General features: G+C 44.1%; 1 protein-coding gene across 5 annotated transcripts in view; it reads left to right on the forward strand.

Annotated features, from left to right (window-relative positions):
* MGAT4D (MGAT4 family member D) overlaps nucleotides 1-26,561 on the forward strand; it is a 142,730-nt gene that overhangs the window by 62,052 nt on the left and 54,117 nt on the right. For 3 of the 5 annotated variants that reach the window (XM_075929909.1, XM_075929906.1, XM_075929907.1), the window contains exons 2-4: nucleotides 10,583-10,744; nucleotides 16,739-16,879; nucleotides 24,337-24,470. In XM_075929909.1, the coding sequence (XP_075786024.1) occupies nucleotides 16,744-16,879; nucleotides 24,337-24,470 (270 nt within the window). In that variant the 5' untranslated portion in view covers nucleotides 10,583-10,744; nucleotides 16,739-16,743. Of the gene's footprint in view, nucleotides 1-9,268; nucleotides 9,906-10,582; nucleotides 10,745-16,738; nucleotides 16,880-24,336; nucleotides 24,471-26,561 lie in introns of those variants that run through there. The other 2 variants (XM_075929910.1, XM_075929908.1) reach the window with 2 other exon arrangements.

The following is a 26,561-nucleotide window of genomic DNA, read 5'->3' on the forward strand; positions in this document are numbered from 1 at the left end:
AGCACAGCTGTGGGAACCTGAAGTCATCATGGGTGGTGGATCACATGTTCCATTGTTTGCAGACCTAGAAATTGTAATGAAAAAATTCTCTGTTTTTCCCCAGGTGACCTTGTGTGATATCAGTCTCTTGAGGGTAACTGGTGGTAAAGGAACAGATGCTGCAAGTGTCTAGGTACAGACCTAGTCCCTATGCTGCTATGCTGTGGAGCTCAATGATGCCAGAAGACTGGCATAGGAAAGTGTCCTAACATAGTGGAAGAAATAAGACAGCCAGAAGTGAAAGCAAGGTGGTGTGCTGCACTGGCTAGAAGGAGCTGGTGCAGGGGCACTCCACTGAAGGAGGAGGTGGGATGCACTCCCAGTCTGGCACCCAGGGCTCTCTTGCAGGGTGCTCTACTAAGCAGCAAGCAGACAGGTGAAAGATGCTAGCTGGGAGCATGTCTCCCCCTGTATCTGTGACTGCCCAGCCCCAAGCTCCCCAGGTGCAATTTAGGGAGGGGTCCTCCCTTCCTTCTGGGGATGCTGCTTGTTGATTGCTGTTCCCCTTCTATTACTGCCACAGAGTGAGAGGAAAACACACAACATGTGTGCATTCCTGTCACTGGTGTGAGGGTGTGGCAGAGAAGTGAGTGACCCAAGTGTGTGTGCATTCCTCTCACTGGTGCAGGGATGGGAGGGGGCAATTTAACAGTACCTGTAAGAAATTTAAGTCACTTTCACTCTGCAAAGGATTGCAGATTACCTCCATGAAAGCTTTCTAGAGATCTCCATTCAGGATTCTCAAAACTCTTCGTAGTCTGTATCTATTTCTACCAGGAAACAGATACCCAGTACACTTCACTTCTTGTTAAGATTGAACATATAATAGAAGAGCATTTAACCCCTACATTTTGATTGGAATTGAGTATTCACTTGGGATGCCTTGCATGGCATCTCACTCAGCCACTATGCTGTCCTGTGACCAACTGGGCTCTGGCATTAAAAGCAGCTTCTGATTCTTGGAGAGAATGGAGCCACTGCTCTTCTGTCTCTCATTCTCCTCCTCCAAAAGTGTTCTCCTAATTGTTGTCTAGGGTAGTCCAGGATTCAAGATTTCTGAGAGGTATCCAAGCTGTATTTGTGAGGTAGTGGTGGGGTTGCTGGTGAGAATTGCTTGGAGCTCATTGTAAAAGTGACATGTCTGTGGTACGGAACCCTTTTCTGGTATGCCTGCCACAGTTCTTAGATTTTTCACATGATACTGCTTGCATGTCCCTGGTATAGCCCTTCTACCCCACACTCTGCATGATATTCTCATAGGTATCTATCTTTCTACAGCTGGATCAGAGCTGTGCTTGCTCAGATTCTTCTTGCCACAGACCAGTAAGGTCCACCACCTCCTGTGTACTCCAGACTGAAGTATGTTTGGGGCATTGAGTCACCATGATTGGCTGTGCTGGAGAACTTTCCACACTGACCAAACAGAAAATTGGAATTAAAAAGTTGCTGGGGCTTTAACGGGGTGAGAGAGGTTTCCAGTGTTGTGTGGCAGAGTTAAATAATCTCCAGAGTGGTCACAGGAAAGCACAGGACAGCCTATTAGGCCAGTTCAGACACAAGGCTGCATCTACACTGCCTCTCTGTCAACTCATCAACATTAAGTTAAGCACTATGCCTCTTGCCAAAGTGAAATAATTAAGTTGACATTACAGCTGAGTTAAGCTGGATGAAGGGACTTGTTAGTGTAGATACATACTGTACACTATTACATTGATGTAAGAGTTCTGTAATAAAAGTTGTTTTCCCTTTCATATCTTTAATTATCAAACATAGTTCATGAGGTAAATTTTGGCAGAAAACTACCATGGAAAAGAGTTGTTGTTTGGCCCCAAAGCAAATGTTAAAGATAATTATGAACACTGGAAATGGGGGGAGATAGGGAGTAATGATGGAAATTGTGTTGCAATTTTAATTAAAGACTACATAAACACTTCAAAGTTTGGAATTGCTCTTCAGTAATAATATAACCACTATTATAGACAGTGTCTATATGTTTTTAGCTCCACATTAATAAAACCTGTCCTGAGCTTACAAGGTTGTTACATCTAATGTAACATTCCAAGGCATTTAGAGTCTAGACAAAGCTTTTATGGACATGATGTTCTCCAGGAAGGAACTGAAACTCACTTCCCCTATTTTTCTGACCCATCCCAAGCTTTGCAATGTGTTCTGCAAATGAACAAGTATAAGTTTGCCAGACTTTTATAGAAGAGTAGTTGAGATGTCAGGTTCACCAAGCCTTTGGGCAAGGTGCTGGGTGGAGGCTCTTGCATTGCTCTTCTGGAAGGGACAGGGCCTCCGGCAGAGCCAGGGCAGCCAGCCCTCAATGCTTCCTGGATTGCAATGTGCCCTTCCCCTCTGACGCTCAGCGTCCAGGAGAGCACCGTGTAGCACTCTGGTGGTGATGTCCGAACCTGGGGCTCCAGGTGCCATCACCACCACTGATAGCCCCAGGTCCTTTTGAATTGCCAGACCCTGGGGCACTTGTCCCCTTACTTCCTCCCACCCAACCCCGCACCATCAGTGGGCCTGTAGAGATGTGTGTGAATGGTTGAAAGGGAAGATTTTTCCCCCCTCACTTAGGATGGATAAACTGGGAAGTTAAATTTGTATGGGAGTTAAATTTGAAACTTTTTTGATATCTTTTGTATCATTTTAGGGAAGCAGGGGAATGGCATAGTCATAGTAAAAGAATTAAATTAAATACGTCAAATGAAGTTAAACATGAGTGAACACTGGCAGCGCTTGCTATAATTATGATTTTTTCATATCTAAAAAAATCTTAAGGGCTGTGTCTACACTGGCATGAATTTCCGGAACTGCTTAAAACGGAATACCATTCCGTTTTCAGTTTTTCTGGAAAAGGAGCGTCTACATTGGCAGGCTGCATTTCCGGAAAAGCGTCTGTGGCCAATGTAGACGCGCTTTTCCGGAAAAGAGCCTCGATCGCCTTTTTCGCGATCGGGGCTTTTTTCCGGAAAAGACTACTGGGCTGTCTACACTGGCCCTTTTCCGGAACAGTGTTCCGGAATAAGGACTTATGCCCGAGCGGGAGCAGAATAGTTTTTCTGGAATAGCGGCTGATTTTGTACAGTAGAGCGTCGTTGCTTTTCCAGAAATTCAAGGGCCAGTGTAGACAGCTCGCAGCTTATTCTGGAAAAGCGGCTGATTTTCCGGAATAAGTGGCCCAGTGTAGACACAGCCAAGATGTTTAACATTATAATCTGTTCTAAATGGTGAAACACCAGTGTTTGTTTGAGTACTACAAGTATTTGATGAATTTCAGATCTTTGCCATTGGATGTTATATGCAGGTGGCCATATAAAGTTTTGTTCTCAGTAAAACCAAGAGATAAGTTGCTGCTATTATTGATTGACATTTGTATTCTCTAGTGAGTTACCATACGAGAGTACAGTTCTTGGAAAAGCCACAATAATGAGTACTACAGGGTTGAGGCAATCTCAGGGCAATTTCCTTTTGATGATGGTTATGAATTAGCCTGGTAATGATCTGCTGAGAATCAACATTTATTCTGTAATAGTACTTCATCTTAATGGCCTACAAAAAGTTGAAGAATGTGCAGTAGAGTTCCAAAGGGTTAGTATTAGATTTTTAGAAATCAAGGACACAGTGTTGACTTCTCATATACTAAAATGGGCAAAATGATGGTGCTAATTGCTGCTGAGTCCTAATCATTATATAATACACTTGTCTTTGAAACCAGAAATTATTAATAACTGAACAGTCCAAGAGGCAAGACAAAATATGAGTTTTGGGAAAGCATTTCGGACAGAGGCTATTATGGTTAGATTTTGTTAGCTAATATAGGTGACCAGCAAATGGCATAGTCAGTGCAAAGTGTAGCATTGCATAGCTACATACTGTACTTGTTACAAATTGAAATCTATATCACCTGACACTGTCAAACTAACAATGTCAAACTGTACCTGATACAATGATTAACTGTGTATGTTTATGCCTGAGCTCATCTGGTACTGGACATTAATGTCAATTTTGGTTTTGGGTGTTTAAGTAGCTTTATTAAATTTATTTATTTTTGTAAAAAGGTTGTAATTGGATCAGGAAATAATTCAGGATTTGAATTATATCTGGTTATTTTCTTTTCTTTACAAGTAACACTCATTTCACTGTGAATTACTTTAAACAATATCTTTTTGTTTTATGCAATATACAAAGTGCAAGGGTTCAGTGTTTTTTCTTTGACTGTGCCACTGGAATTAAGTAACAAACACTACTTCTAGAGCTGCAGTAATGGTTGTTAATAATGTTGTTGCATAGAGGATCAGTCTGCAATGCTTTCTGGCAAGAACGGCCCACAACATTTTGGCACGTGAGGCAAGGAGCTCAAATGATGCCCTGATTCCCCCTCGCTTGGGCCAAAACTTTGAAAGGTCTCAATTCTGCCTTCTTTCTGTTCTACTCCTCTCATGGCACTCCGCCATCTCTGTGCATCTAGAGCAGAGAGAATACATATGCACCAGCAGCAAACACAATTTTCTACACTCTGGGTCCTAGTAGCATTCCCCCCCTTTACACACACACACACACACACACACACACACACACACACACACACACACACAGTCTGGCACCTGAGGCGGCTGCCTCAATTCACCTCATGGTAAGGCCAGCCCTGCTTTCTTCACCCCAAATTCCCATTGACTCCCAAGTGGGATAAAGTAACTTTGGGCTTGCTCCTTCATTCCTAGCACACCCAAAATATCTATGGTGAGTATGAAAAGGTGTGCAGGAGTGGGCCTATAGTTATATTAGCATAAATTATTTAATAAAAAAATCATATATTTTATCTTATGTGAATAGTTTCAATGAAGTCAGTGGGACTACTAATGTTGGTAATGTTTAGAATATATTTGTGTTTGCAGGATTTGGTATTTTGTGCTAAATTATGGTGTGCTGAATGAGTAATTTTAATAAATGAGGTGAGCAGGACTTGGCCCTAAAACAGGGTCTATTTCTTTAAAAAAAATTGAAATTTGATTTTTTTCATTAAAACAAATGAGAGAAAATTGAGAGAAAGCAATAAAAATGCTAACTAAATATTGATGGACATTTAATGGAAATGTAATCATAATGAAATTTTAATTTAGAATTTGAACTAAAATAAAATTCAATTTAAATATTATGTTCCCAGCATGGTACAGTGGAATTTTGATATTTGAGTTCACTTGAGATTTAATCTCTGAGGGATATGCTTTGCTATTTGTAGAAATGTATAGGAAATTGTGGGAAATGACAAGATTAGTTTTATCTACAACTGATGAAGTACAATTTAATACTCAGTCTCTTGTACTCCCAAAGAAATCATAGCACCCAGCATTAACTGGGTGCTTAATCCAATTACGTTTAGTTTTTCTTCATTTAAATCATTGGTCTGGGGTTGGGATGGCAATAAGAGGTTCAGTATTCAGGCTGCCCCTGGGAAGAGAGGACTGCCCCAACTCTTTCTCACCGCAGCAGCTTGGGGCCAGGTGAGAAGCACCTCTCCATAGCCACCGCAGCTCCAGAGGGCACAGCTGGGGGTGGGGTGCATGTCCATGGTGAGAGCAGGTCCAGGTTCATCTGCCCCCTGTGCCCCTCAGCCGGAGTGAGGAATGCAGCAAACTGTGAAATTTCCCCTTGCCCCGGTGAAGGGGAACAGCCATCAATGTTTCCGTACAAATGTGGGGGGAAGTTTAACTACTTGCTTAGAACATTAGACTCTCAAGTATTGAGGATACCCAGGGGCTGATTCTCAGTCAGTTAGGGCATCTCTGTGATGTGTCATAACTCAAAACGGACCTTTAAGCCTGTGGATTTGGCAAATGGAGGACTATCCCATGTACAGGAATCCTCTAGTGTCTCCATCTTCTTAGCATGAGGCCAATGTTTAGGAGAAAGAAGAACATGATAGGTATGCGGTGGCAATCCTCAATTCACTTAAGAGCACTTTAGGGATTTTGACAGTTGGTAGAACAGTTCTGAAGCTATTCTGATAGATGCTGGAAGTCCAGTCTGGCACAGAACCAAACTTAATAGACCCAAAAAGGCTCTTTTATACATGCTCCCCATGCCGTCCTAGCTCTTCCTTGGGCCCACTGAAAATCTGGATTAGAATATTTTATGTGGTATAATTGTACCAATTCAGCTCTGTTATACTGGTATTACTTGGAAGTAGCTCCATTGAAATCTGAGATAGTCCCAGCAAAAAATTGGCATGTGATTCAGGCATACAATGTTCTGTCAGCTATTAAATACGCTAACTTGGAATCCTTCTCTGATAGTAATATAATGATATTTCCCACTCTACCCCAATCAAAGATACATCTTTATGGTTGGATTCCTATGGTTGGGTCTCAAGATTCATGCCTACAGTGGTCAGGTATGCTCTGCTGCTCTTTAAAAATGTAATGTTAACTGCTTCTCCATGACGCTGTGATCATGTACCTTAGGGAAACATAATGGATGTCAATGCTATTAATCATCAACTTCTTTTGTTACCATGTGACAAATAAGAAAGCTTGTGGTGAGTATTGCATCATTATTTTTCCTGTTGGTAAAGTAAATGATAAAATCTGGATTAACTGCAATGTACTTGAAAGGCAAAAAGCATTATCTTAGAGCTGCTATTTTATTTATACTCAGTCATAAATGCATACAGAGTAATACAAATTTACCCAAGATCCTCTTTCAAAAAGGCTTTCAGTCCAAAGTCTATTGAGCCTTGTGTATGCTAGAGAATTTACCATGACCTTGATACAATAAAGAGCTTAATTCTGCATGTAATTTTAAACATGTGACTAATCAATGATGGTTACGCCCATATTGAAATGCTTTAATAGTTCAAGGCCTATACTAGGAAAAGTGTGCCCTCCTGCATACCAACCCTCTGTTCTGCTACTACAATTGGTCATCATGAAATGCTTCAGATGATTTACATGCATCTGGTTTAGATTGGTTTCAGTAGAATTAAATAGTGGTGTAGTCTGAACTGTCAGAGTCCTCTCTGTGCCAGCACCTTTTTAGACTGTACAAATTTAATTTCTGTCCTATGATGTGCTGGTGTCTTTTCAAAACCTCCTGGAGCCCACATTTTGAGTTTGAGAGCTGTGCCAGGCACTGTGGGACCAGTATTCTGAGGGCATTGAACAGCACTAGTATCAGCCACGCAAAGCTGCTCCAGCAGTTCTAAACACAAATCAACATGGCTGCACCGTTTATGCTTAATCCAGTGCAATACAAATTGTTCAGCTGGGAAGAGTTCTGTTTTAGTAGTATAGAAAAGCTTATTAGACACTGCAGAACAATCAAAAATTGAACAAATACAAATTGGAGTGCCAAAGAATATAATTTTCATAACTGGACTGCTTTGTGGAATGTGAACATTAAAAGTTGTGTGGGTTTTATTTTTTAAGATAATGAGGATAGTAGCTGTGGGTATGTCTACACTACCCCGCTAGTTCGAACTAGCGGGGTAATGTAGGCATACCGCACTTGCAAATGAAGCCTGGGATTTGAATTTCCTGGGCTTCATTTGCATAAGCCGGGCACTGCCATTTTTAAATCCCGGCTGGTTCGAACCCCGTGCCGCGTGTAGCCGCGCGGCACAGGGTTCAAACCAGCCGGGATTTAAAAATGGCGGCGCCCGGCTTATGCAAATGAAGCCCGGGAAATTCAAATCCCGGGCTTCATTTGCAAGTGCGGTATGCCTACATTACCCTCCTAGTTCGAACTAGGAGGGTAGTGTAGACATACCCTTTCATGGCTACCACTTAGCTCTTTTTAAGGGTTAGCTTTTTAGTTACAAAAAGTTCTAGTTGTTTTGTTTGTTTTGAGGAATTTCCTTTTGAGACACTTAAGGATGTATTTGCATACTCTGTACTTTATTGTCTGTATAGTTTTCTTTCTCTTTCATGGTTCTTATTTTTAGTTTATGTAACCCTTCTGCCAGGTAGATCCAGCAGCAGCCAGGCAGGATTCAATATCTAGGAGTTACTTTCCATCAATCCAATACAGAACCAGTTTGAACCCCTACTCAGTAACGTGGGAAACTCATACACTACCCCTAAGTGCCTCTGAGAAGCAGTACTTCCCCACTCACAAGCACAGAGTCTGAGTGCAGAAAACATTTTTATTAAAAGAAGGGAGGTAACTTGGCATTATTTTAGGAAAACACAAACAGGATTCATAAACCTAAATCAAGAGTAAAAAACCCACCCTGTGTATGTTGGGCAGTATCCTTTTCCCTTCAGGTTCTTGTATCCAGCAACCCAAAAGTCCCCTTTATGTGCCCAATGTTTCTCTTCACCCTGCTCAAAGTTTGGTAAGTGTAAACCCAAAGTTCAGAGGTCATCTGCAGAGTTTACCTCCCTCCACCCAGAGTGGGAGGTGAAGAAGCATTAAACTCGCTCCACTAAATACTTGCCATCTATCTGCTCATTGCTCTCCACTGCTGCGCTGCTAGCCTTTCATCACACCTCTTTGCCACTGCACTGCTGGCTGTCAGTCATTATCCACTGCCATCCATCTCTTAGCTGTAATCTCTGACCATCAGTTTCTTAGTAATTTTCACTTCTTCTGCAGGCTGGACAGAAACTCTGCCCTAGACATTTCAGCTCCCAGTGACTTTAACTCTTAGCTGGCAGGGCAAAAACACAGCTCTAACGCAATTAATATAAGAAGCTTATTTGGCTCTGTTCTTTGGACAATGGTGGTGAGTTGGGTGAGAACAGGTCATACTGGTCCTGGCAGTACCCCTGGGAAGGATGTGAAGCCTCTTGACTAGAATACTTGCCCCCACCCTTCTTACTCTCACAAGGCTGTGACAGTCAAGTCCCTAGTTAGCAAGCTCCTTTTTGTTGAATGTGAACTTTTTCATTTGGAACAGATTAAGCTGTGCTGCTTTTCTGTATTCCCATAATAAATAAAAACACTGATGACCACAATCTATGAGAAAGTAAAATATGATTAATATAATATATTTTAAGACTAGGAAGGAAGAGTTTCATGAAAAAAAAAACCCTAATCAGTTGGGGTGGTAGGCTTGTAGAAATTTTAGTGGTGCTCAGAATGCCCAGAACCTGCGTCTCTCCTCCATCCAAACTCCCTCCCCTTCACACCTGCACAAGACTCTTGGAGGGAATTTGGGGGAGAAGGTCTGGAATGAGGCTCTGGGATGGAGTTTGGTTGCAGGAGAGAGTTTGGTGTGTATGTACTTCAAGGGATCTTGGATGCTGGGTGCAGGCTCTGAACTGGGGCAGGGAACTGGGGTAGAGGAGAAGATCCCTCTAGGAGGGAGTTTGGGTGCAGCAGAGATGTGGGGTTGGGCTCTGGGAAAGAGCGTGAGTGCAAGAAGGGGTGAGAAGTTGGACTCTGGAAGGGAATGTGCGTTGGCAGAGGGTCTGGCGTTCAGGCTCTGGGATTAAGTCTGGGTATTGAGTGCAAGCTCCGGATTGGGCAAGAGGTAGGGGATCCAGGAGGATGCAGGGTGCAGGCTCTGGATGGGAATTTGGAGTTGAGAGGGGCGTGGGGGAGGGGATGCTGGCTCTGGGATGGGAGGGTTTGTGGGCAGAGGGGGTTCAGCACTTATTTAGGACATCCTCTTATGGGGTAAATCAGGGAGAGTCTCTGTGTGCTGCTGCCTGCAGGCAATGCCTCTGCAGTTTGCCATTGGCCGCAGGGACACTCAGGACAGGGGGCAGAATGTGGACACACACACACACACAGGCTAGAGAGATGTATTGGAAGCCAAGTGAAGCAAGAGGGCAGGAAGCTGCTCTAGCCCTGCTATACTGCCAGCGGTGGCGATGGGGACTCCCAGACCCTTTTAAATCACCTAGGGGCAGCAGGTGAGGCCAGAGGGATGTGCTGGGGAAGTGTGAAGGGGCAGTAGGTGGAGTTGGGGAAGAGGCAGGCTCTGGGAGGGGGTGTGGGGTGGCAGTGGGTGTGGGGGAAGAGAGTGAGGGGTGCAGTGCTTACCTGGGGCACTCCTTTCTGGGCAGGAGATGGGGGTTTCCACACGCTGCTGCCCATAGGCACAGTCCCCAAACTTTGTTGGTGCAGGGCCCTGGGCCAGGAATATTCCTGGTGCCTGGGGGAACCATGGGCCCATAGAACTTGTGGTCTATGGTCCTTATCTTTATCTCCTACTTAAGCTATTATCCTGTCATCTCATATTCCTTCTATCTGTCCAAAAATCATCCTCTTTTCATGTCACTGGGACTGTGCCATCTTCCACTTCAATTTCTTCTACTGCCTTCCGCTTATCCTAAAGTATTTTGTTCAGAATTCTTGTCCTCGCTTTCAAGGTTCTGTTATAACTCCGGTCTTCTAAATCCTGTCTTTATTTCTTATCATTCTATCCCCTCCTTCACTCCTCCAGTAAACCTTGAATCAACTCTTTTCTTTTCAGTTTTCACTGTCCTCTTAATTCTCTTTCCATGTTATCCCTCATTCCTGAACTCCCTCCATATCCTAGTACATGGTTAATCCCTCTCTGAAGAAACCGTTTACATTTTCATTGCAGGAAATGGCTTAGACACGTACCAAAGCCAGTTTTTGGAACTTCATCAAAGACTGTTATATGCTGAAAAAGAAAATAAAAAAAGATCTCGTGAGTTGAGCATTGTCTTGGATGCAATTAAGCTGGTAGTTGCAGAGAGACTGAACTCTACAGCAAATCATACAGGTTTGTGCTCAGAAATTTTTTTCTCCCTAAAGAGATTAAATTATTATATACTCAGGGCCCAATTCTGCTTTCACTAATGTTAGAAGACACAAATCTATTGACTTTGCTGATGGCTGCATTCGTCCCTTATATGTTAAAAAAGAGAGTGAGAGAGAACTTTTAGTACTATTCTTTAAGTAGGTTCTCATCAGTGTTCCCTCTAATTTTTGCCATTCATGTGCAGAATAAACTTTGTTATATGCACACAGCATATGTAGATGTGGACTACATATAGAAACATGCTGTTTGCTGTGGGTACTAGGAGCACTGTGGGCATTCTGCTAATCAGCTGGGCAGTATTTGAATCTTTTCTGAGTGGCTGCCCAAGTGCTAAGCTTATAGGGAACACAGATCCTAATAATATTTACTTAATGCATGACAATTTATGTGATTAGTTGCTTGGAATCTGACAGAATTAAGTATATTTTTCTAACAGTTTTCCTCTTTTATTTGTCCTGTGAAAAGTCCTTGTTACCTTCCTCCCCAAGCCCAATTTCAAAAGACGGGACATTTTTTAAAACCATGAAATATTTCTCCCTTTTTCATCCCTCTTTGCTTATAAGAAGCAGACTAGAACTCCTTTAAGTACTGAAGGTCTTTCTCTTTTGTCTTCACCTTTACACATGTGCAGTACATTTTTAAAACTGGACAACAATTTTTACTACAAATAATTCCAATACAGATAATCAGATGCTGTTGACCTGATTTTCCCTTGTAATTTAATTAGAACTTTTGTTCACTTGTTTTAAAAAAGACATATTGCTTCAGTGGCTACTGCGCATACTCAGGATGATCTACTTCCCACTCTAGTGGCTGCAGTATGATGGATTAGGTAATTAGACTCTATCTGAGTTTAGGATTAGCTGTGTGATGCTGCTGCTTTGAAATGCCAAGGCAGTGTTTCAAAGTGGCAGTGTTGTGTGGAGCCTGGGGTCAGCTGAGGACTCCAGCTGATCCCAGTTTCCGTGCGGCATTTCCGCGGAACTCGGGATCAGCTGACTGCGTGACATTTCAAATCTACATCACAACATTGAGCCTCTGAGTTTCCCGCTGATCCCAGGCTCTATGAGAGCACTTATGCACAAGAGGCCCCGCTGGGGACTCTTGTACATTTCAAAGCTGGCATGCCCGCGTGCAGCCTGGAGTCAGCAGGACTTCTCCCTGGCCCTGGGCTGCACACAGTGTTCTGCATTCGTCCTTTGAAATGAAAGCCCCCAGTGGGGGCTCTTGTACATTTCAAAGGAGGAATGTGGAAGTGCTTATCGATTAGTCAAGTAGTCGATGGAATTTCCATTGACTGCTTGACTAGTAAATTAATCGCTACTTAACATCCTTAGTTCTGTCATCTGTCACCACTCAGAATAGCCTAGTTTCATCTTCTTGGAATCTTCCCCCTCCCCTCCCCTCCCCTCCCCTCCCCTCCCCTCCCCTCCCCTCCCCTCCCACACACACATACAAATAAGAGTCTTCTGAAAAGAAAGTGCTGAGCAAGCACTGGATCTGCTGGACACTTTATAATAGCAGTATGATCACCGCACCAGAGCACATTTGAGCTGCTTTGATAGGTATCACTGAGGGAAAACTTTCCAGTGATTGTGCTTAGGGTGCACACATGCCTGTAGTAGGATGGACATGTGAAACGTACCTCAAAGAACAGCAGTTACAAAAAGATTGTAATATTTTTGCTTTGCTTTAAGATGCCTAGGGGTTTGCCATTGGATGTTGGACAACATTTCTTCTGAACTAATAAGCCTGTGATGGCGCTAGAAGCTATGAAGTTGAGACTTTTCATAGCTCAAAAAATGAGGCTTACAGGATCTGTTGAAAAAGGGTTTATTTTCGACAGATCCACGTCTAGACTGCCTTTTTTTTTTTAAAAAGCTCCATTTCGGAAAAAGCGGCGTCCATGTTTATCCTAATGAAGCATGGGATATTTAAATCCCCGCTTCATTAGCAATTTCGATGTGCCTAATCTACATCTCTCTGTTGGCAGAGAAGTGTAGTCTAGACACAGCCACAGTGTCTGTGTAGGCACTGTATCCCTTACATTGACTGTCATGTCAATTTCATGGCTAGAGTATGAAATTGACAAGAAAGCCCTTGCTCCCCTGGAGAGCTAGGCAGCTGGACCTTGCTCTTGATTGGAAGAAAGGGTGAGACGTCCAAGTGGCTCCACGAACTCTTTGCCCAGTGAGCCATTAAGTTGACAAGGCTGCCCAGCTGCTAGTGGGGAGTGAGCAGGTAGAGGGGGCCAAGAAGATGGGACAGCTGGAGCCTGCACTCTGGTGACTGAGAAGCCCTGGATAGCTTCCACTGGCTCCAGGTGGAAGAGAGAGAAGCACTGGGTGTCTTCTCCTGTCTCCCTGTAGGGAAAAGAGAGTAGGTGGGGGCAGCCTACCAGAAGCCCTAGAGAGTAGTGTGGACACGCACAACACAGTAAACAGTGGAAATAAGCCAATCTACTTTAGGTCGACTTAGGTTTGTAGCATAGACATATCCACAGTGGTAATAATTACCGTGACTGAGAGTGTACATTGGTTAACTTCACAGGCAAATGGCCAGAGGACATTTTACTTGTACATTCAGTCATGATAATTATGTATATGAATTTGTGTGTACCTATTGCAAAAAAGCAGGTCCATAATCTTTAAGCATTTAAAAATCCTTTTGGATGAAAAGTGATGTATAAATGTAAGCCACTATAATTCTCTTAATATGGCATCTGTGGTTTCACAAGTATATAGCAAATATTTTTTGGTTTCAGGTATCCATTTTTTGAAATTCTACAGTGAAAGGAACTCACTGTGAGCCTCAGTGGGATTCATACCATGTTATATCTGCTTTTCAGGAAGTAGAAGCATAAAGAGTCTGTGCAATTATTGCATTATGATAGGAGATTCCCCCCTACCCCCTTTATGTGTGGCGGTGCTTGGAGAGGCATGTAGCTCCCATGGCAGGCTGCTCTGGGAAGCAGGTGGGACGGCTGAGGATCCCACTGGGCTGTGGGCCATATTTTGTCCACCCCGATCTAGATGGTTCTTGATCCTGCTGTGAACTCATGTAACTAAACTTGATGACCTCTTGGTCCCTTCCAATTCTAGTATTTTATGATTCTATGTTAGGCATGAGTCTGCTCATTCCTATTTTTATATTCTGACACATAGTTTTCCTTCCCTTTTGACTCTGTTCCATTGTTCCCTTCCCTTACTAACAACTAACGTTTATTATTATTTTTTAAATTACCTAGAAAGTCAGAATGGTAAAACAATCTCTCTGAAGATTAATCAAGCCACATTGTTACTATGTTTGACTTTGAATCTGCTTTTTCCATAACAGTACTTTTCAGAAACTTTTTGAATCAAAACAAGTTATGCATTTGTTCCGGTTTTTAGAGAAAAACTTTTAGCCCGTTTCAAATTAACACATAGGACCTGTTAAAAGGAAGAGTATGTTCGCAAATTAGAATAAAAGGTTTGGAACATTAAGCTCCTGTCAAAAAATGTTGGACCAAGATGCAGGGCTCAGTTCCATCAAGTTCATGTTTGGTGGAACTGCAGGAGGCAGGGAAGAGAAAGGTGACTAATTTATGACAAACTAGCAAGAGTGGCAAAGCACAATAAACTCTTTCCCCATCTATCATGTCTCAAACTTAGCATGTACGTGGGTATTCTGGCTTTATGATTTTGTGTTGGGGGTGTATAAACCTTGAACCAGCCAGGAAAGGGTTACAGGACTTTTGGGGGCTTTGTCAGCCCAGTACTGTACTGTAATGCCTAAAGCCGGTGTTGGACTTTGAAAGATGAACTAAAATATTTGCTGGTTGACTGGGAAGAACAGATTTTCAGCTTTCACTGTGACTGGGACTAGGGCCAGAAACTCAGGAATTGTTACCTATTAGAGCCCTTTCTCCCTCCCCTTTTGATTTGGAAGAGTTTATATACTGTTGTGTTTATTTTGGATTTTGGGTACTCTGGAAAGGAATGGAACTTTTATCTGACCTAGCCAGAGGGTTAGGTCACCTTAACCTGAAAGATGTTGGCAGCTGGGCCATTCTGCTGAGGTCAGGATGGAAACAGAAGCAGAGCCACTGTTGCACTACACCACACCATAAGAGGGCATATAGCCACAAATAGCTTAGTGCAACTTGGAGATTACCCTATACCAGCATATCTCCAGCATTTTTTTATGTGCTTTGCACAGACCCAGAAGTATGAAACGGCTGGGAGGAGAGCTGAGGATATGACCCCTTTAGTTTACTTAGTCCTTAGGTAAATCAGAGGAGTTTTGTTCTATTTCAGGCCTACATGTACTTATTTTCAATTATACATGTAGCTCCAGGGATAGGGAAGGAATGACCTAGGTAGAATTCCCCTGTGATGTACATAGGAGTATTCCCCCCCTTACCTTCAGTTTCTGCCTTACAGCTTGCAGGGCTGGAGTCAGAGCCAGCCCAAGCTGCAGGGCCGGGGAGGGGCGCCCCCGGGGCACTGCACCGTGCTGCCAGGCCAGCCGGAGGTGCTCCCAGGTGCCTCAAGGGCGCCGCACCATGCTGCCAGGCTGGGCGGGGGCACCCCCGGGTGCCTCAAGGGCACCATGCCGTGCTGCTGGGCCGGGCGGGGGCGCTCCCAGGCGCCTCAAGGGCACCACACCATACTGCTGTGCTGGGCGGGAGCGCTCCCAGGCGCCTCAGGGGTGCCATGCAGTGCTGCCGTGCTGGGCGGGGGCATTCCTGGGCCCCTCAGGGGCGCTGCGCCGTGCTGCTGGGCCTTGTGGTACTGCCGGGCTGGGCGGGACCCAGGGCGCAAAAATGGCTCAGGCTAGCCGGCCCGAGACATTAGGGTGTGCCTGGGCACAACCAGCACATCCCATGTGCACGCCTATGCCTGCTCACCTGATTGAAGAGTTGGAGTTCAAAGTGCTCAACAGAGCATTCACAATGGAGAACTCTGATCACCCCGGGAAGCCAGTAACTTCAAGTTACAATACATAGTGTCTACACTGCCCTTAATTTGTGGCACAAATGTGGCCTCAGGCTTTATTCATTTGTCCAGATGGAGTAAAAGGGTTGATTTTAAAAGCCTTTTAGGCCTGTGGGAGGGACTGAGCATTGTAAACACACTCACTATAAATGCTGAATATGTTAACCTAAATGTGAATATGCCATAGTGACAAATCTCAGAAGGGTAGTTGTGTTAGTTTGTATCTGTTAGTCTATATTGTTTGGGCATAAACTTTTGAGGGTAAAAACCACTTCATCATTTGCATGGAGATGTCCGTGCATCTGACAAAGTGTTTTTTATTCATAAAAACGTATGTCCAAATAAATCTGTTAGTCTTTAAGGTGCCACAGAACTCCCCATTATTTATGCTCCTAGTGTACATCAATCCTGATACAAATTAGAGCTGATCAGAAAATTAATTCTCAATCTTGCAAAAAACATTTTTTGGGTCAGCTGAAACAAAACATTTTGATACATTTGAAGTGTTTCGATTTTGACACTTAATTTTTTATATATAAGATTAAATTTAAAATGAGAAATACTTTTTTCAAAACAGGACACTGTCGATTTATCCATTTTTTCTAAATGATTTTTTTCAAATTTTGGTTTGTTAATGTGGGATTTTCTGACAGCAAGCTGTTTGAAGAAAATGTTTGTGCTCAAGTGTAATCAAACACACTACAACAATAAACTTATTTTGATCCTGTTCCTGCAGTCCATCTGAGACATTGGAAAACTAGTTTTGTATTGCAGAGGTTAACTAACAGATCTTTCAATCAACGGGAAAGATAATAATTCACCATCACCACCACCAATAATTGATTTGATCTACAGTAATCTCTGATGCAATGGCTCTGATTTAATAACCTTGCATTTGTAATATACTAAACCTTTACTTGAGGGAAAATGTTTGCCAGAAAATTACCTCAGTTCTCCTTTGTTTTTGAATTTTAAGATGCCATGAAGTTGAAAATGTCAAATTTTACCAGCAAACTCCCTTTGCATCTTACAAACATATACTACTACTTACCTCACCTCCAGGAGCATGAAAACAGCCTTTACCCAAATGTTGTCATTGGACAAGGGAGAATAGGAGGTAAGAGCTAAAATTTAATGTCTGGTTGCATTTCTGTTTTCACTCTGAAGAGACATACAGGGTGTATAGTTTGTAAATTTGGCCTATTAATATGTAAATTTTATCTTTATTATACAGTACCTGTTTGAAAATATCACTTAATTCACTTCTTTCTCTTTTCTAAACACCCAGTGAAAGAGGTCATAAGTCAGAGATGCATGTAAATTCAGAATGTAAGCTGAATTTCCCACGATGATGAGACAAATCTTAAATAAATGCCCATAATGTTTTGAGGAGCGAATACTCGCTTGCTAATCCATTAAACGGGACTTTGTTTCTAAATATTCTGGCATCATAAGCTTTCCAGACCACCCTACATTAATATTAGTGAATCTTCCATAGTGATCAGATTGGCCTTGCAGCGCCATAGAAAAATACCCTTGTCTGTTGATGAAGTGTTTGGCTTGGTGTGGAGAATGGAAAATAGCCACTGCTCAAACTGGCTAATTGCTGACTGGATGCAATCAGGAGTGACAAGCTTCCAGATGATGATGAGAACATGCTTCTTCATGGGAACTCTTGGTCTTCTGCTGTTGCAGTACTAAAGTGAGCAGTGCGCAGATTCTTAGGAAAGATGCTTTTGTCATTTTGAAATTCTGCTAGCACTGTGGGTCATCTCAATTGTGCATCATCACCTCCTGCATGAGTCACCGCTAGTTGGCCAGCAGTGCTCCACTGAGTAAATCTGCTGAAGTAGTTTCTCAACTTCCTCCTCGTTCATTATTATTAGCTGTATTGCTGCAGCATTGTCACACTGTAACAAAAAGTAACACCCTGAAACCCTTGTATTCATCACTGCTGTATAATTATGATATGTTTGTACAAGGTATACTTTATAAGTATCATTTTAAAAGTCTTGATCTGTTGAATGCTAATGCCCTATTGGATTGTTATGTGGTATCATTGTATGTTCAGTTACAAATTTTTGCTATGTGTGGGTATGTCTACACTACAAAGTTAATTTGAACTAACAGCTGTTAGTTCGAATTAACTTTCATAGGCGCTACACATACAAACCGCTAGTTTGAACTTAATTCGAACTAGCGGAGCGCTTAATTTGAACTAGGTAAACCTTTTTCTACGAGGACTAACGCCTAGTTCGAATTAAGTAATTTGAATTAAGGGCTGTGTAGCCACTTAATTCGAACTAGTGGGAGGCTAGCCCTCCCCAGCTTTCCCTGGTGGCCACTCTGGGCCAAGCCAGGGAAATTCTTCTGCCTCCCTCCCGGCCCCGGAGCCCTTAAAGGGGCACGGTCTGGCTACGGTGCCCGTGCCAGGTGCAAGCCTGCCAGAACCTAGCCAGCAGACCCTGCACCTGGCACGGCACAAGCCAGCCACCTGCTGCCACCCAGCCTTCCACCTCTTCCCGGGACCAGGCTGGCGGCTCCCAGAAGCCTGCCCAGGGCTGCAAGAGGCGGGCGCTCGCCTGGTCTAGTGTGGAGATCGTGGACCTCATCCACAACGTCCACACTAGGCACAGGAAAGTGGCCGTCTAGGGCAGGAGAGCTGCCAGCCTGGCCACCCAGGAGCAGGTTTGCATGAAAATCAGGGTGGTCCAGTGAGACCCCCGACCCTGAGCCCTGAGCTTAGAACATAAGAACATAAGAATGGCCATATTGGGTCAGACCAAAGGTCCATCTAGCCCAGTAGCCTGTCTGCCAACAGAGGCCAACACTAGGTACCCTGGAGGGGATGGACCGAAGACAATGACCAAGCCATTTGTCTCATGCCATCCATCTCCAGCCTTCTACAAACAGAGGCCAGGGACACCATTTCTACCCCCTGGCTAATACCACTCCATGGACCCAACCTCCATGACTTTATCTAACTTCTCTTTAAACTCTGTTCTAGTTCTAGCCTTCACAGCCTCCTGCGGCAAGGAGTTCCACAGGTTGACTATTTGCTTTGTGAAGAAGAACTTTCGCTTATTAGTTTGAAGCCTGCTACTCATTCATTTCATTTGGTGTCCTCTAGTTCTTATATTATAGGAACTAATGAACAACTTTTCTTTATGCACCCTCTCCACACCGCTCATGCTTTTATATACCTCTATCATATCCCCCCTCAGTCTCCTCTTTTCTAAGATGAAAAGTCCCAGTCTCTTTAGCCTCTCTTCATATGGGACCTGTTCCAAACCCCTCATCGTTTTAGTTGCCCTTTTCTGAACCCTTTCCAACGCCAAAACATCTTTTTTGAGGTGTCTGTACACGTCTGTACACATTACTGAAGATATGGCGTACCATAGTTTTATACTTCCCCTCCTCTTTCTTCCCCTGGCTTCCCCCTTCCAGCTCCCTCCTCCCAGGTTTCCCCCTTCCCTCTTCCACCCTCTCTCTTCCCCTCTCGCACCTCCTTTTCCCAGTCTCCCCAGAGGTTAATCCCCCCCCCCAGTTTTGTTAAATAAAGAGAGTTTCTATTTTTGAACACATGTCCTTTATTTTTTACATCAGGAAGGGGGGCTAGGGAGGGATAAGTGGAAGGAGGTGAGGGAGGAATGGGGTATGAGCCCCCGATGGGGAGGATTGGGGTGGCTCTGCGGGCTTCTCGGGGTGGAAGCTCTCCTGCAGGGCCTCCTGGATCCTGACAGCCCCCCGATTGTCCTCCCCTGGATGGCAGCCTGTGGCAAGTGCAGCCGGGCTGATGGCCAAGTGCTGTGATGTGCCGAGTGTGGGCACTCAGGGCACTCCAAGCCAGGACTACTTTGCAAGCGGGGAACCCCTGAGAACTGTCTGTCCGGGGTGGTGGTCGGGTCTCTTTAAGCACAGCCCTCGGCTAGCCTGAGACAGTAGCTCCATGCTCTAAGTCCTAACCTGATGCCCTGCCGGCACTGCTTCCGGCCAGCCTTAACCTCGATTCAGGGTCCACTCAATATGGACATGCTAGTTCGAATTAGCAAAACGCTAATTCGAACTAGTTTTTAGTTCTAGATGCACTAGTTCGAATTAGCTTAGTTCGAATTAACTAATTCGAATTAAGTTAGTTCGAATTAGTGCTGTAGTGTAGACATACCCTGTGTTGTTAAAATATGTTGTGTGTTTGGAAACACACACAAGCAGCTTTTCAGGTACAACAGTGGAGTACCCAGATGTCCTCATGGCCTAATAAAAGGAAGAGGATCCATTTTCCCAACAGCCATCCAAGAGCCTTCTGAAAGGGTGTGTCTAGACTACATGCCTCCTTCGACGGAGGCATGTAGATTAGCCAGATCGGAAGAGGGAAATGAAGCCGCGATTAAAATAATCGCGGCTTCATTTAAATTTAAATGGCTGCCCCGATCTGCCGATCAGCTGTTTGTCGGCAGATCGGGGCAGTCTGGACGCGATGCGCCGACAAAGAAGCCTTTCTTCATCGGCACAGGTATGCCTCGTGAAACCAGGTTTACCTGTGCCGATGAAGAAAGGCTTCTTTGTCGGCGCATCGCGTCCAGACTGCCCCGATCTGCCGACAAACAGCTGATCGGCAGATCGGGGCAGCCATTTAAATTTAAATGAAGCCGCGATTATTTTAATCGCGGCTTCATTTCCCTCTTCCGATCTGGCTAATCTACATGCCTCCGTCGAAGGAGGCATGTAGTCTAGACACACCCAAAGAGTGCACATAGATAGTGGAGACTGCTTAACCACGGCGTGGACCCCCCACCCACATTACACATACCCTCCACATCACACACACAGCTCCTTTCAGCAAGCTGGAAGAAACTATCAAGAAGAAAATGACATCATGATTTGTCTTCACTCCCTCTGTAACTCAACACTTGGAAACATGTTTGGAAGACAAAGACTTTGAATTGGGGAGGGTGGTCTTGGACTGGAGAAGAGTTCTAGCCTATCTACTGAAAATCTGTGAATTGAGGTTTGTGCCATCTATCAGGGTGAGACCTGTCTTGCTCCAAATCCTATTTAGTTTATAGAACTCAGATTGCAAATTTACTTTTATTTTGTAGGTGACCAACCTTGATTTCTGTGCTTATTTATTTATAGGGCAAGTCTACACTACCATGCTACATTGGCACAGCTGTACTAATGCAGCTGCATTGCTGTAGCGTGTCTGGTGAAGAGGTACTATGCCAATGGGAAAGTGCTGTCTTGCCAATAGAGTGTGAGTTGGACACTGCTTTTAGTTGATGTAACTTAGATCACTCAGGGTATGTCTACACTACAAAGTTAATTCGAACTAATGGACGTTAGTTCGAATTAACTTTGATAGGCGCTACACTAGAGCTCCGCTAGTTCGAACTTAATTCGAACTAGCGGAGCGCTTAGTTCGAACTAGGTAAATCTCATTGTATGAGGACTAAGCCTAGTTCGAACTTACTAGTTCGAATTAAGGGGTGTGTAGCCCCTTAATTCGAACTAGTGGGAGGCTAGCCCTCCCCAGCTTTCCCTGGTGGCCACTCTGGCCAACACCAGGGAAACTCTATTGCCCCCCTCCCGGCCCCGGACCCCTTAAAGGGGCACGGGCTGGCTACGATGCCCGTGCCAGGTGCAAGCCTGCCAGCACCCAGCTAGCAGACCTTTCACCTGGCATGGCTCGAGCCAGCCACCCGATGCCCCCCAGCCCTCCCCCTCTTCCCAGGACCAGGCTGGCGGCTCCCGGGAGCTTGCCCTGGACCGCAAGAGGCGGGCACCTGCCTGGTCTAGTGCGGACATCGTGGACCTCGTCCACGACCTCTGCACTAGGCACAGGAAAGTGGCCATCTAGGGCAGGAGAGCTGCCAGCCTGGCCACCCAGGAGCAGGTGTGCATGAAAATCAAGGTGGTCCACTGAGACCCCCGACCCTGAGCCCTGAGCTTACAATGGCCGTACTGGGTCAGACCAAAGGTCCATCTAGCCCAGTAGCCTGTCTGCCGACAGCGGCCAACCCTAGGGACCCTGGAGGGGATGGGCCGAAGACAGTGACCAAGCCATTTGTCTCGTGCCATCCATCTCCAGCCTTCCACAAACTTTGGGCAGGGACACCACTCCTACCCCCTGGCTAATATCACTCCATGAACCCAACCTCCATGACTTGATCTCACTTCTCTTTAAACTCTGTTCTAGTTCTAGCCTTCACAGCCTCCTGCAGCAAGGAGTTCCACAGGTTGACGCTTTGCTTTGTGAAGAACAACTTTCTGTTACTAGTTTGAAGCCTGCTACCCATTCCTTTCCTTTGGTGTCCTCTAGTCCTTCTTTATGGGAACTAATGAAGAACTTTTTTTGATGCACCCTCTCCACCCCACTCATGCTTTTATAGACCTCTATCCTATCCCCCCTCAGTCTCCTCTTTTCTAAACTGAAAAGTCCCAGTCTCTTTAGCCTCTCTTCATATGGGACCTCTTCCAAACCTCTGATCATTTTAGTTGCCCTCCCCTCTCTCTTCCCCTCTCCCACCTCCTTTTCCCAGTCTCCCCGAGTTTTGTTCAATAAAGAGAGATTCTATTTTTGACCACACGTTTTCTTTATTTTGTACATCAGGAAGGGGGGCTAGGGAAGGGTAAGTGGAAGGAGGTGAGGGAGGAATGGGGTACGAGCCCCTGATGGGGAGGACTGGGCTGGCTCTGCGGGCTTCTGGGGGTGGAAGCTCTCCTGCAGCCCCCCAATTGCCCCCTCTCCCCAGATGGCAGCCTGCGGCAAGTGCAGCCGGTCTGGTGGCCAAGTGCTGTGATGTGCCCAGTGTGGGCACTCAGGGCACTCCAAGCCAGGACTGCTTTGCAAGCAGGGCACCCCTGAGAACTGTCTGTCCGGGGTGGGGGTCGGGTCCCTTTAAGCACAGCCCTCGGCTAGCCTGAGGCAGCAGCTCCACGCTCTAAGTCCTCATCTGATGCCCTGCCGGCACTGCTTCCGGCCATCCTTAACCCCGGTTCAGGGTCCACTTAATGTGGACATGCTAGTTCGAATTAGCAAAATGCTAATTCGAACTAGTTTTTTAGTCTGGATCCGTTAGTTCGAATTATCTTAGTTCGAATTAAGTAATTCGAACTAAGTTCGAATTAGCACTGTAGTGTAGACATACCCTCAGAGACGCAGCTTTTTCATACCCCTGAGTGATGTGACTTACATTGACTTAAGCAATACTGTAGGCAAACTCTTAATCACTTAAAATGAATCTTTCTGTAGTTAATAAATCTGTTTTGTTCTACCTAAAACAGTGCATTTTAGTTGAAGTCCTTGAGAAACCTCTGCTTAGTTTACAAAGCCTAGTATGTGTCCTCTCCACATCGAGGGAGGGATGGACTGGGTAAAGAACATACATTGCTCAGGTTTCTCCCAGACCAAGACCATGTAGCTCTCGGGGCACATCTAGACTTGCTTTCATTGTAAATCTCATTTCACTATAAATCTCACCATGTAAACCTCATTTTTTAAAGGAAGAACGGTTCTTTCAAAAAAGTTTTTTTTTCCTCAAAAAAACTACGTCTAGACTACTTACTTTTTCGAAAGAACCACTTTCAAAAAAGCGATCAGAAGAAGATATACAAATTCACACCAAATTTGCATATTTTATTTCAAAAGTGAAAGCAAGTATAGACGTGCCCTGGGATGTAAGTAAGGATGGGGAACTGGATGGAATTGGCTGAAGTCTCTCTATTGTTGGTTAAGGAGTGGCTAGGAGAAGCATTCTAGTAAATCATTTGACTATGTCCCTGCCTGTGGATGTCTATAAGTGCAGTATCTGTAGTAAGTGTATCTTGCCAACAAGCATCACTGTGTGAGAGGGAGTCCGGGTTGGTAGGACAAAGTTCTCAGCAGTCCCACAGTCTAAGATGAACCCTGGGAACACCATTACAAGCATCAACAGCCTTAAGAAACAGCAAAGCCAAATGCACGTACTTGATTCTGTTTATATTAATGACTATTATTATTAAAATGCTAACAGTTCTAACATAGTTTTCGCAGAATTAATGTGTGTCAAGAGAGGAATCATGGGAGATTATTAGTTTAACCTTCCAATCCCCAAATTCCTGTTGTTCTGGTAGTCATCCCAGAATGCACTAAAAGAAAAATCACAGATCACAGTGCTGAGCAGTTAATTCAAACAAGCTTGGAGCCAGCAAAACAAAATGGCATAAATACACAGTACTGTATATTTAAATTGTTGCAGTCAGAGTGCACAAAAGTAGAACAATGTAGCATCTCTGTGTAAATGTGGTCAGAGTCCTCAGAACTGCTTGACAGCTATGTAAGGTAGACCCAATGCCTACTGCACTCAAATGAAAATGTCTTCAACCTCATTTATGATCAGGACACACAGTATGTTCCATGCCATATGGCGGTTCGTACTCTGTCAAAACTTTGAACAAATATTAACAAGTTGATCAGTCTACTGAAGTTGCTATAGTGTCTTTTCCGTGTTTTATTTTCATCATATACAATTGAAAAAAGCCACTATATAGCCTCTATTTGACTTTAAATTATGTTATTTTAATTTCTGTTTGCAGTCTCCCTGGTGATGGGTATTCCTACTGTGAAAAGGGAAAAACAGAGTTATCTGATGGGCACGTTGAACTCTCTCTTCTATGAGATGTCTTCAGAGCAGAAGAATGATTGTGTAGTGGTTATCTTTGTAGCAGAGGTAAGTTACTTGAACAGGTGTTTTAATGTTAATAAGGGGACAATATAGAAATCTGCGTGAGTATAGAAGTGTGTGAAGCATTTCCATTTACTTGTAATCATTGCTTTTGGAAGTGTCACGTTATGTTCACAGGCACTCTTGCTCTGCTTCCAGTCACTCTTTCTTCATATAAAATCAGAATGAAAGGAATAGAAAAAATTGTCATCCACAAAGCCTCCATAGAACCTGACAAAATATGAGCTTATTAATTTACTTTGAAAGAAATAGAGATATTCGTCAGTATTTAGAAGTATAAGTATTTTACAAGGTGCTTTGATACTCTAGCACAGTGTTTCTGAAAGTGTACCATGAAAACACTTTCAGAAACACTTTAACTGGCCGCCCCGGTTTGTTTATGTACTGGCACTGCGGCCATGGAGCTTCACGGCTCCCATTGGCTCCGTTTCCATCCTTTGCAGCCAAGGGGAGCTGCGGAAAGCGGTGGCCCAGCCTACGCCACTTCTTGCTGACCCTTTTGGCTGCAAAGGATGAAACAGAGCCAATGGGAGCAGTGAGACTCCGTGGCCGTGGCACCAGTACATAAACAAACCAGGGCGGCCAATTAAAGTGTTTCTGAAAGTATTTCTGCAGTATACTTTCAGAAACAGTGCTCTAGAAGATTGCATGTGAAGTGACATTTTTTTCTGAGAAAAGCAAATATTGTGGTAATATCTACAAAACATAGTTTGAAAATAATGTGCATAAATTAGGCTGCTTAGGGTAAGTGGGAATTTTCCTCTCCCTAAATCTCTTGTTCTTATGGTAAAAGAATGATAGCTATGAAATACACCTAACGTAAGTGCATTAGTTAGCAACAACTACTTGCAGACAGATGGTGGGGGTTGGGAAACTGTTCAAGACCCACATCCGTTCTCACAATCTATCTGTCTTTGTGCTTCCTTTAACTGCTAGTTTCCACTCATTTATTAAATGTAGTTATCAAATGTTAAAGATAAAGACATATAGTTAACCACATTTATAACTGTTCAACTATACATTTATACCTGGATCACCTTGTCTGCTAAATATCATCCTAACATCTCTTTGTGGTCCAGATCACTATGAAAATATCAATTTACTGGCTTAGTTTCTAGTCTAGCTAAATTTAGCAATTTAATTTTAAAATGTAAACTACCAGGACTAATCCCACTGTAAAATAGGGAGCCCTGCTCTGTAATGGGTCTAGGTTGCAGTGGCATAAAGAAGCAATTTATGATGAGTATGCAGTAATAGACTATAGCTGGCATAAAAGTGAGAAATACTTGAAGTAAAAGAGAAGTGGGCAGGACAACTCCATGGTGTCTCCTGCTGGTGGAGCTCCAATGGCTCCTCAGTGGGAGTTAAAGTTGTTGCCTCTGGATCCCTTATGGAGGGCAGAGGCAGAAATACACTAGATTTCCCATAACCAACTGACACAGTATTAATTAAAACAATCCCTGCCTACACTGAGTGGTAAGTTAGGTGCACATAGATAAACCCCAGAGGGAGGGGAGGCTAAGATGGATTTAAACCTTGTCCCTCTCCCAGAACATTTTCTCTGTAGTGTAAGGCTGATACAGCAGCTTTGCGTAGTGCCTGCACCAGAGGAAATTCCCATCAGACAGCTAAAGAATTTTTCTTGTCACTTTAAGTTGCGAGAGTAGTATAAGATTGGAAGGGTAGAATCCCGCCCCAGGAATCCTCAGGGTCACTTTCTAACTTGGTGTAATTTCCTAGTTTCAAAGGAGTAAAGTGGCTTAGGGCAGTGGTTTTCAAACTAGCAGTTGTGACCCAGTACTGGGTCGTGGAATGTCAGGCACTGGGTCTTGTTGCTGCAGGGTGGTCAAGTGACCAGTGGGGGTGCCAGGACAGGCTACCTGCCTGTCCTCGTGCTGCAGACTTTGCTGTGCTCCAGAAGGGACCAGCAACAGGCCCAGCTCCTAGGCGCTGGTTGGGGAGTGCACAGTGCTCCACACATTGGCCTTGCTCTGAGCACTAGCTCCACACCTCCATTGGCTGGAAACCTGCTTCTGGGGTGCCTAGCATAAAAAAAATAGGCAATGAAGCGTTTTG

Source organism: Pelodiscus sinensis, chromosome 5, assembly GCF_049634645.1.
Source record: "Pelodiscus sinensis isolate JC-2024 chromosome 5, ASM4963464v1, whole genome shotgun sequence".
Classification (NCBI taxonomy): domain Eukaryota; kingdom Metazoa; phylum Chordata; order Testudines; family Trionychidae; genus Pelodiscus; species Pelodiscus sinensis.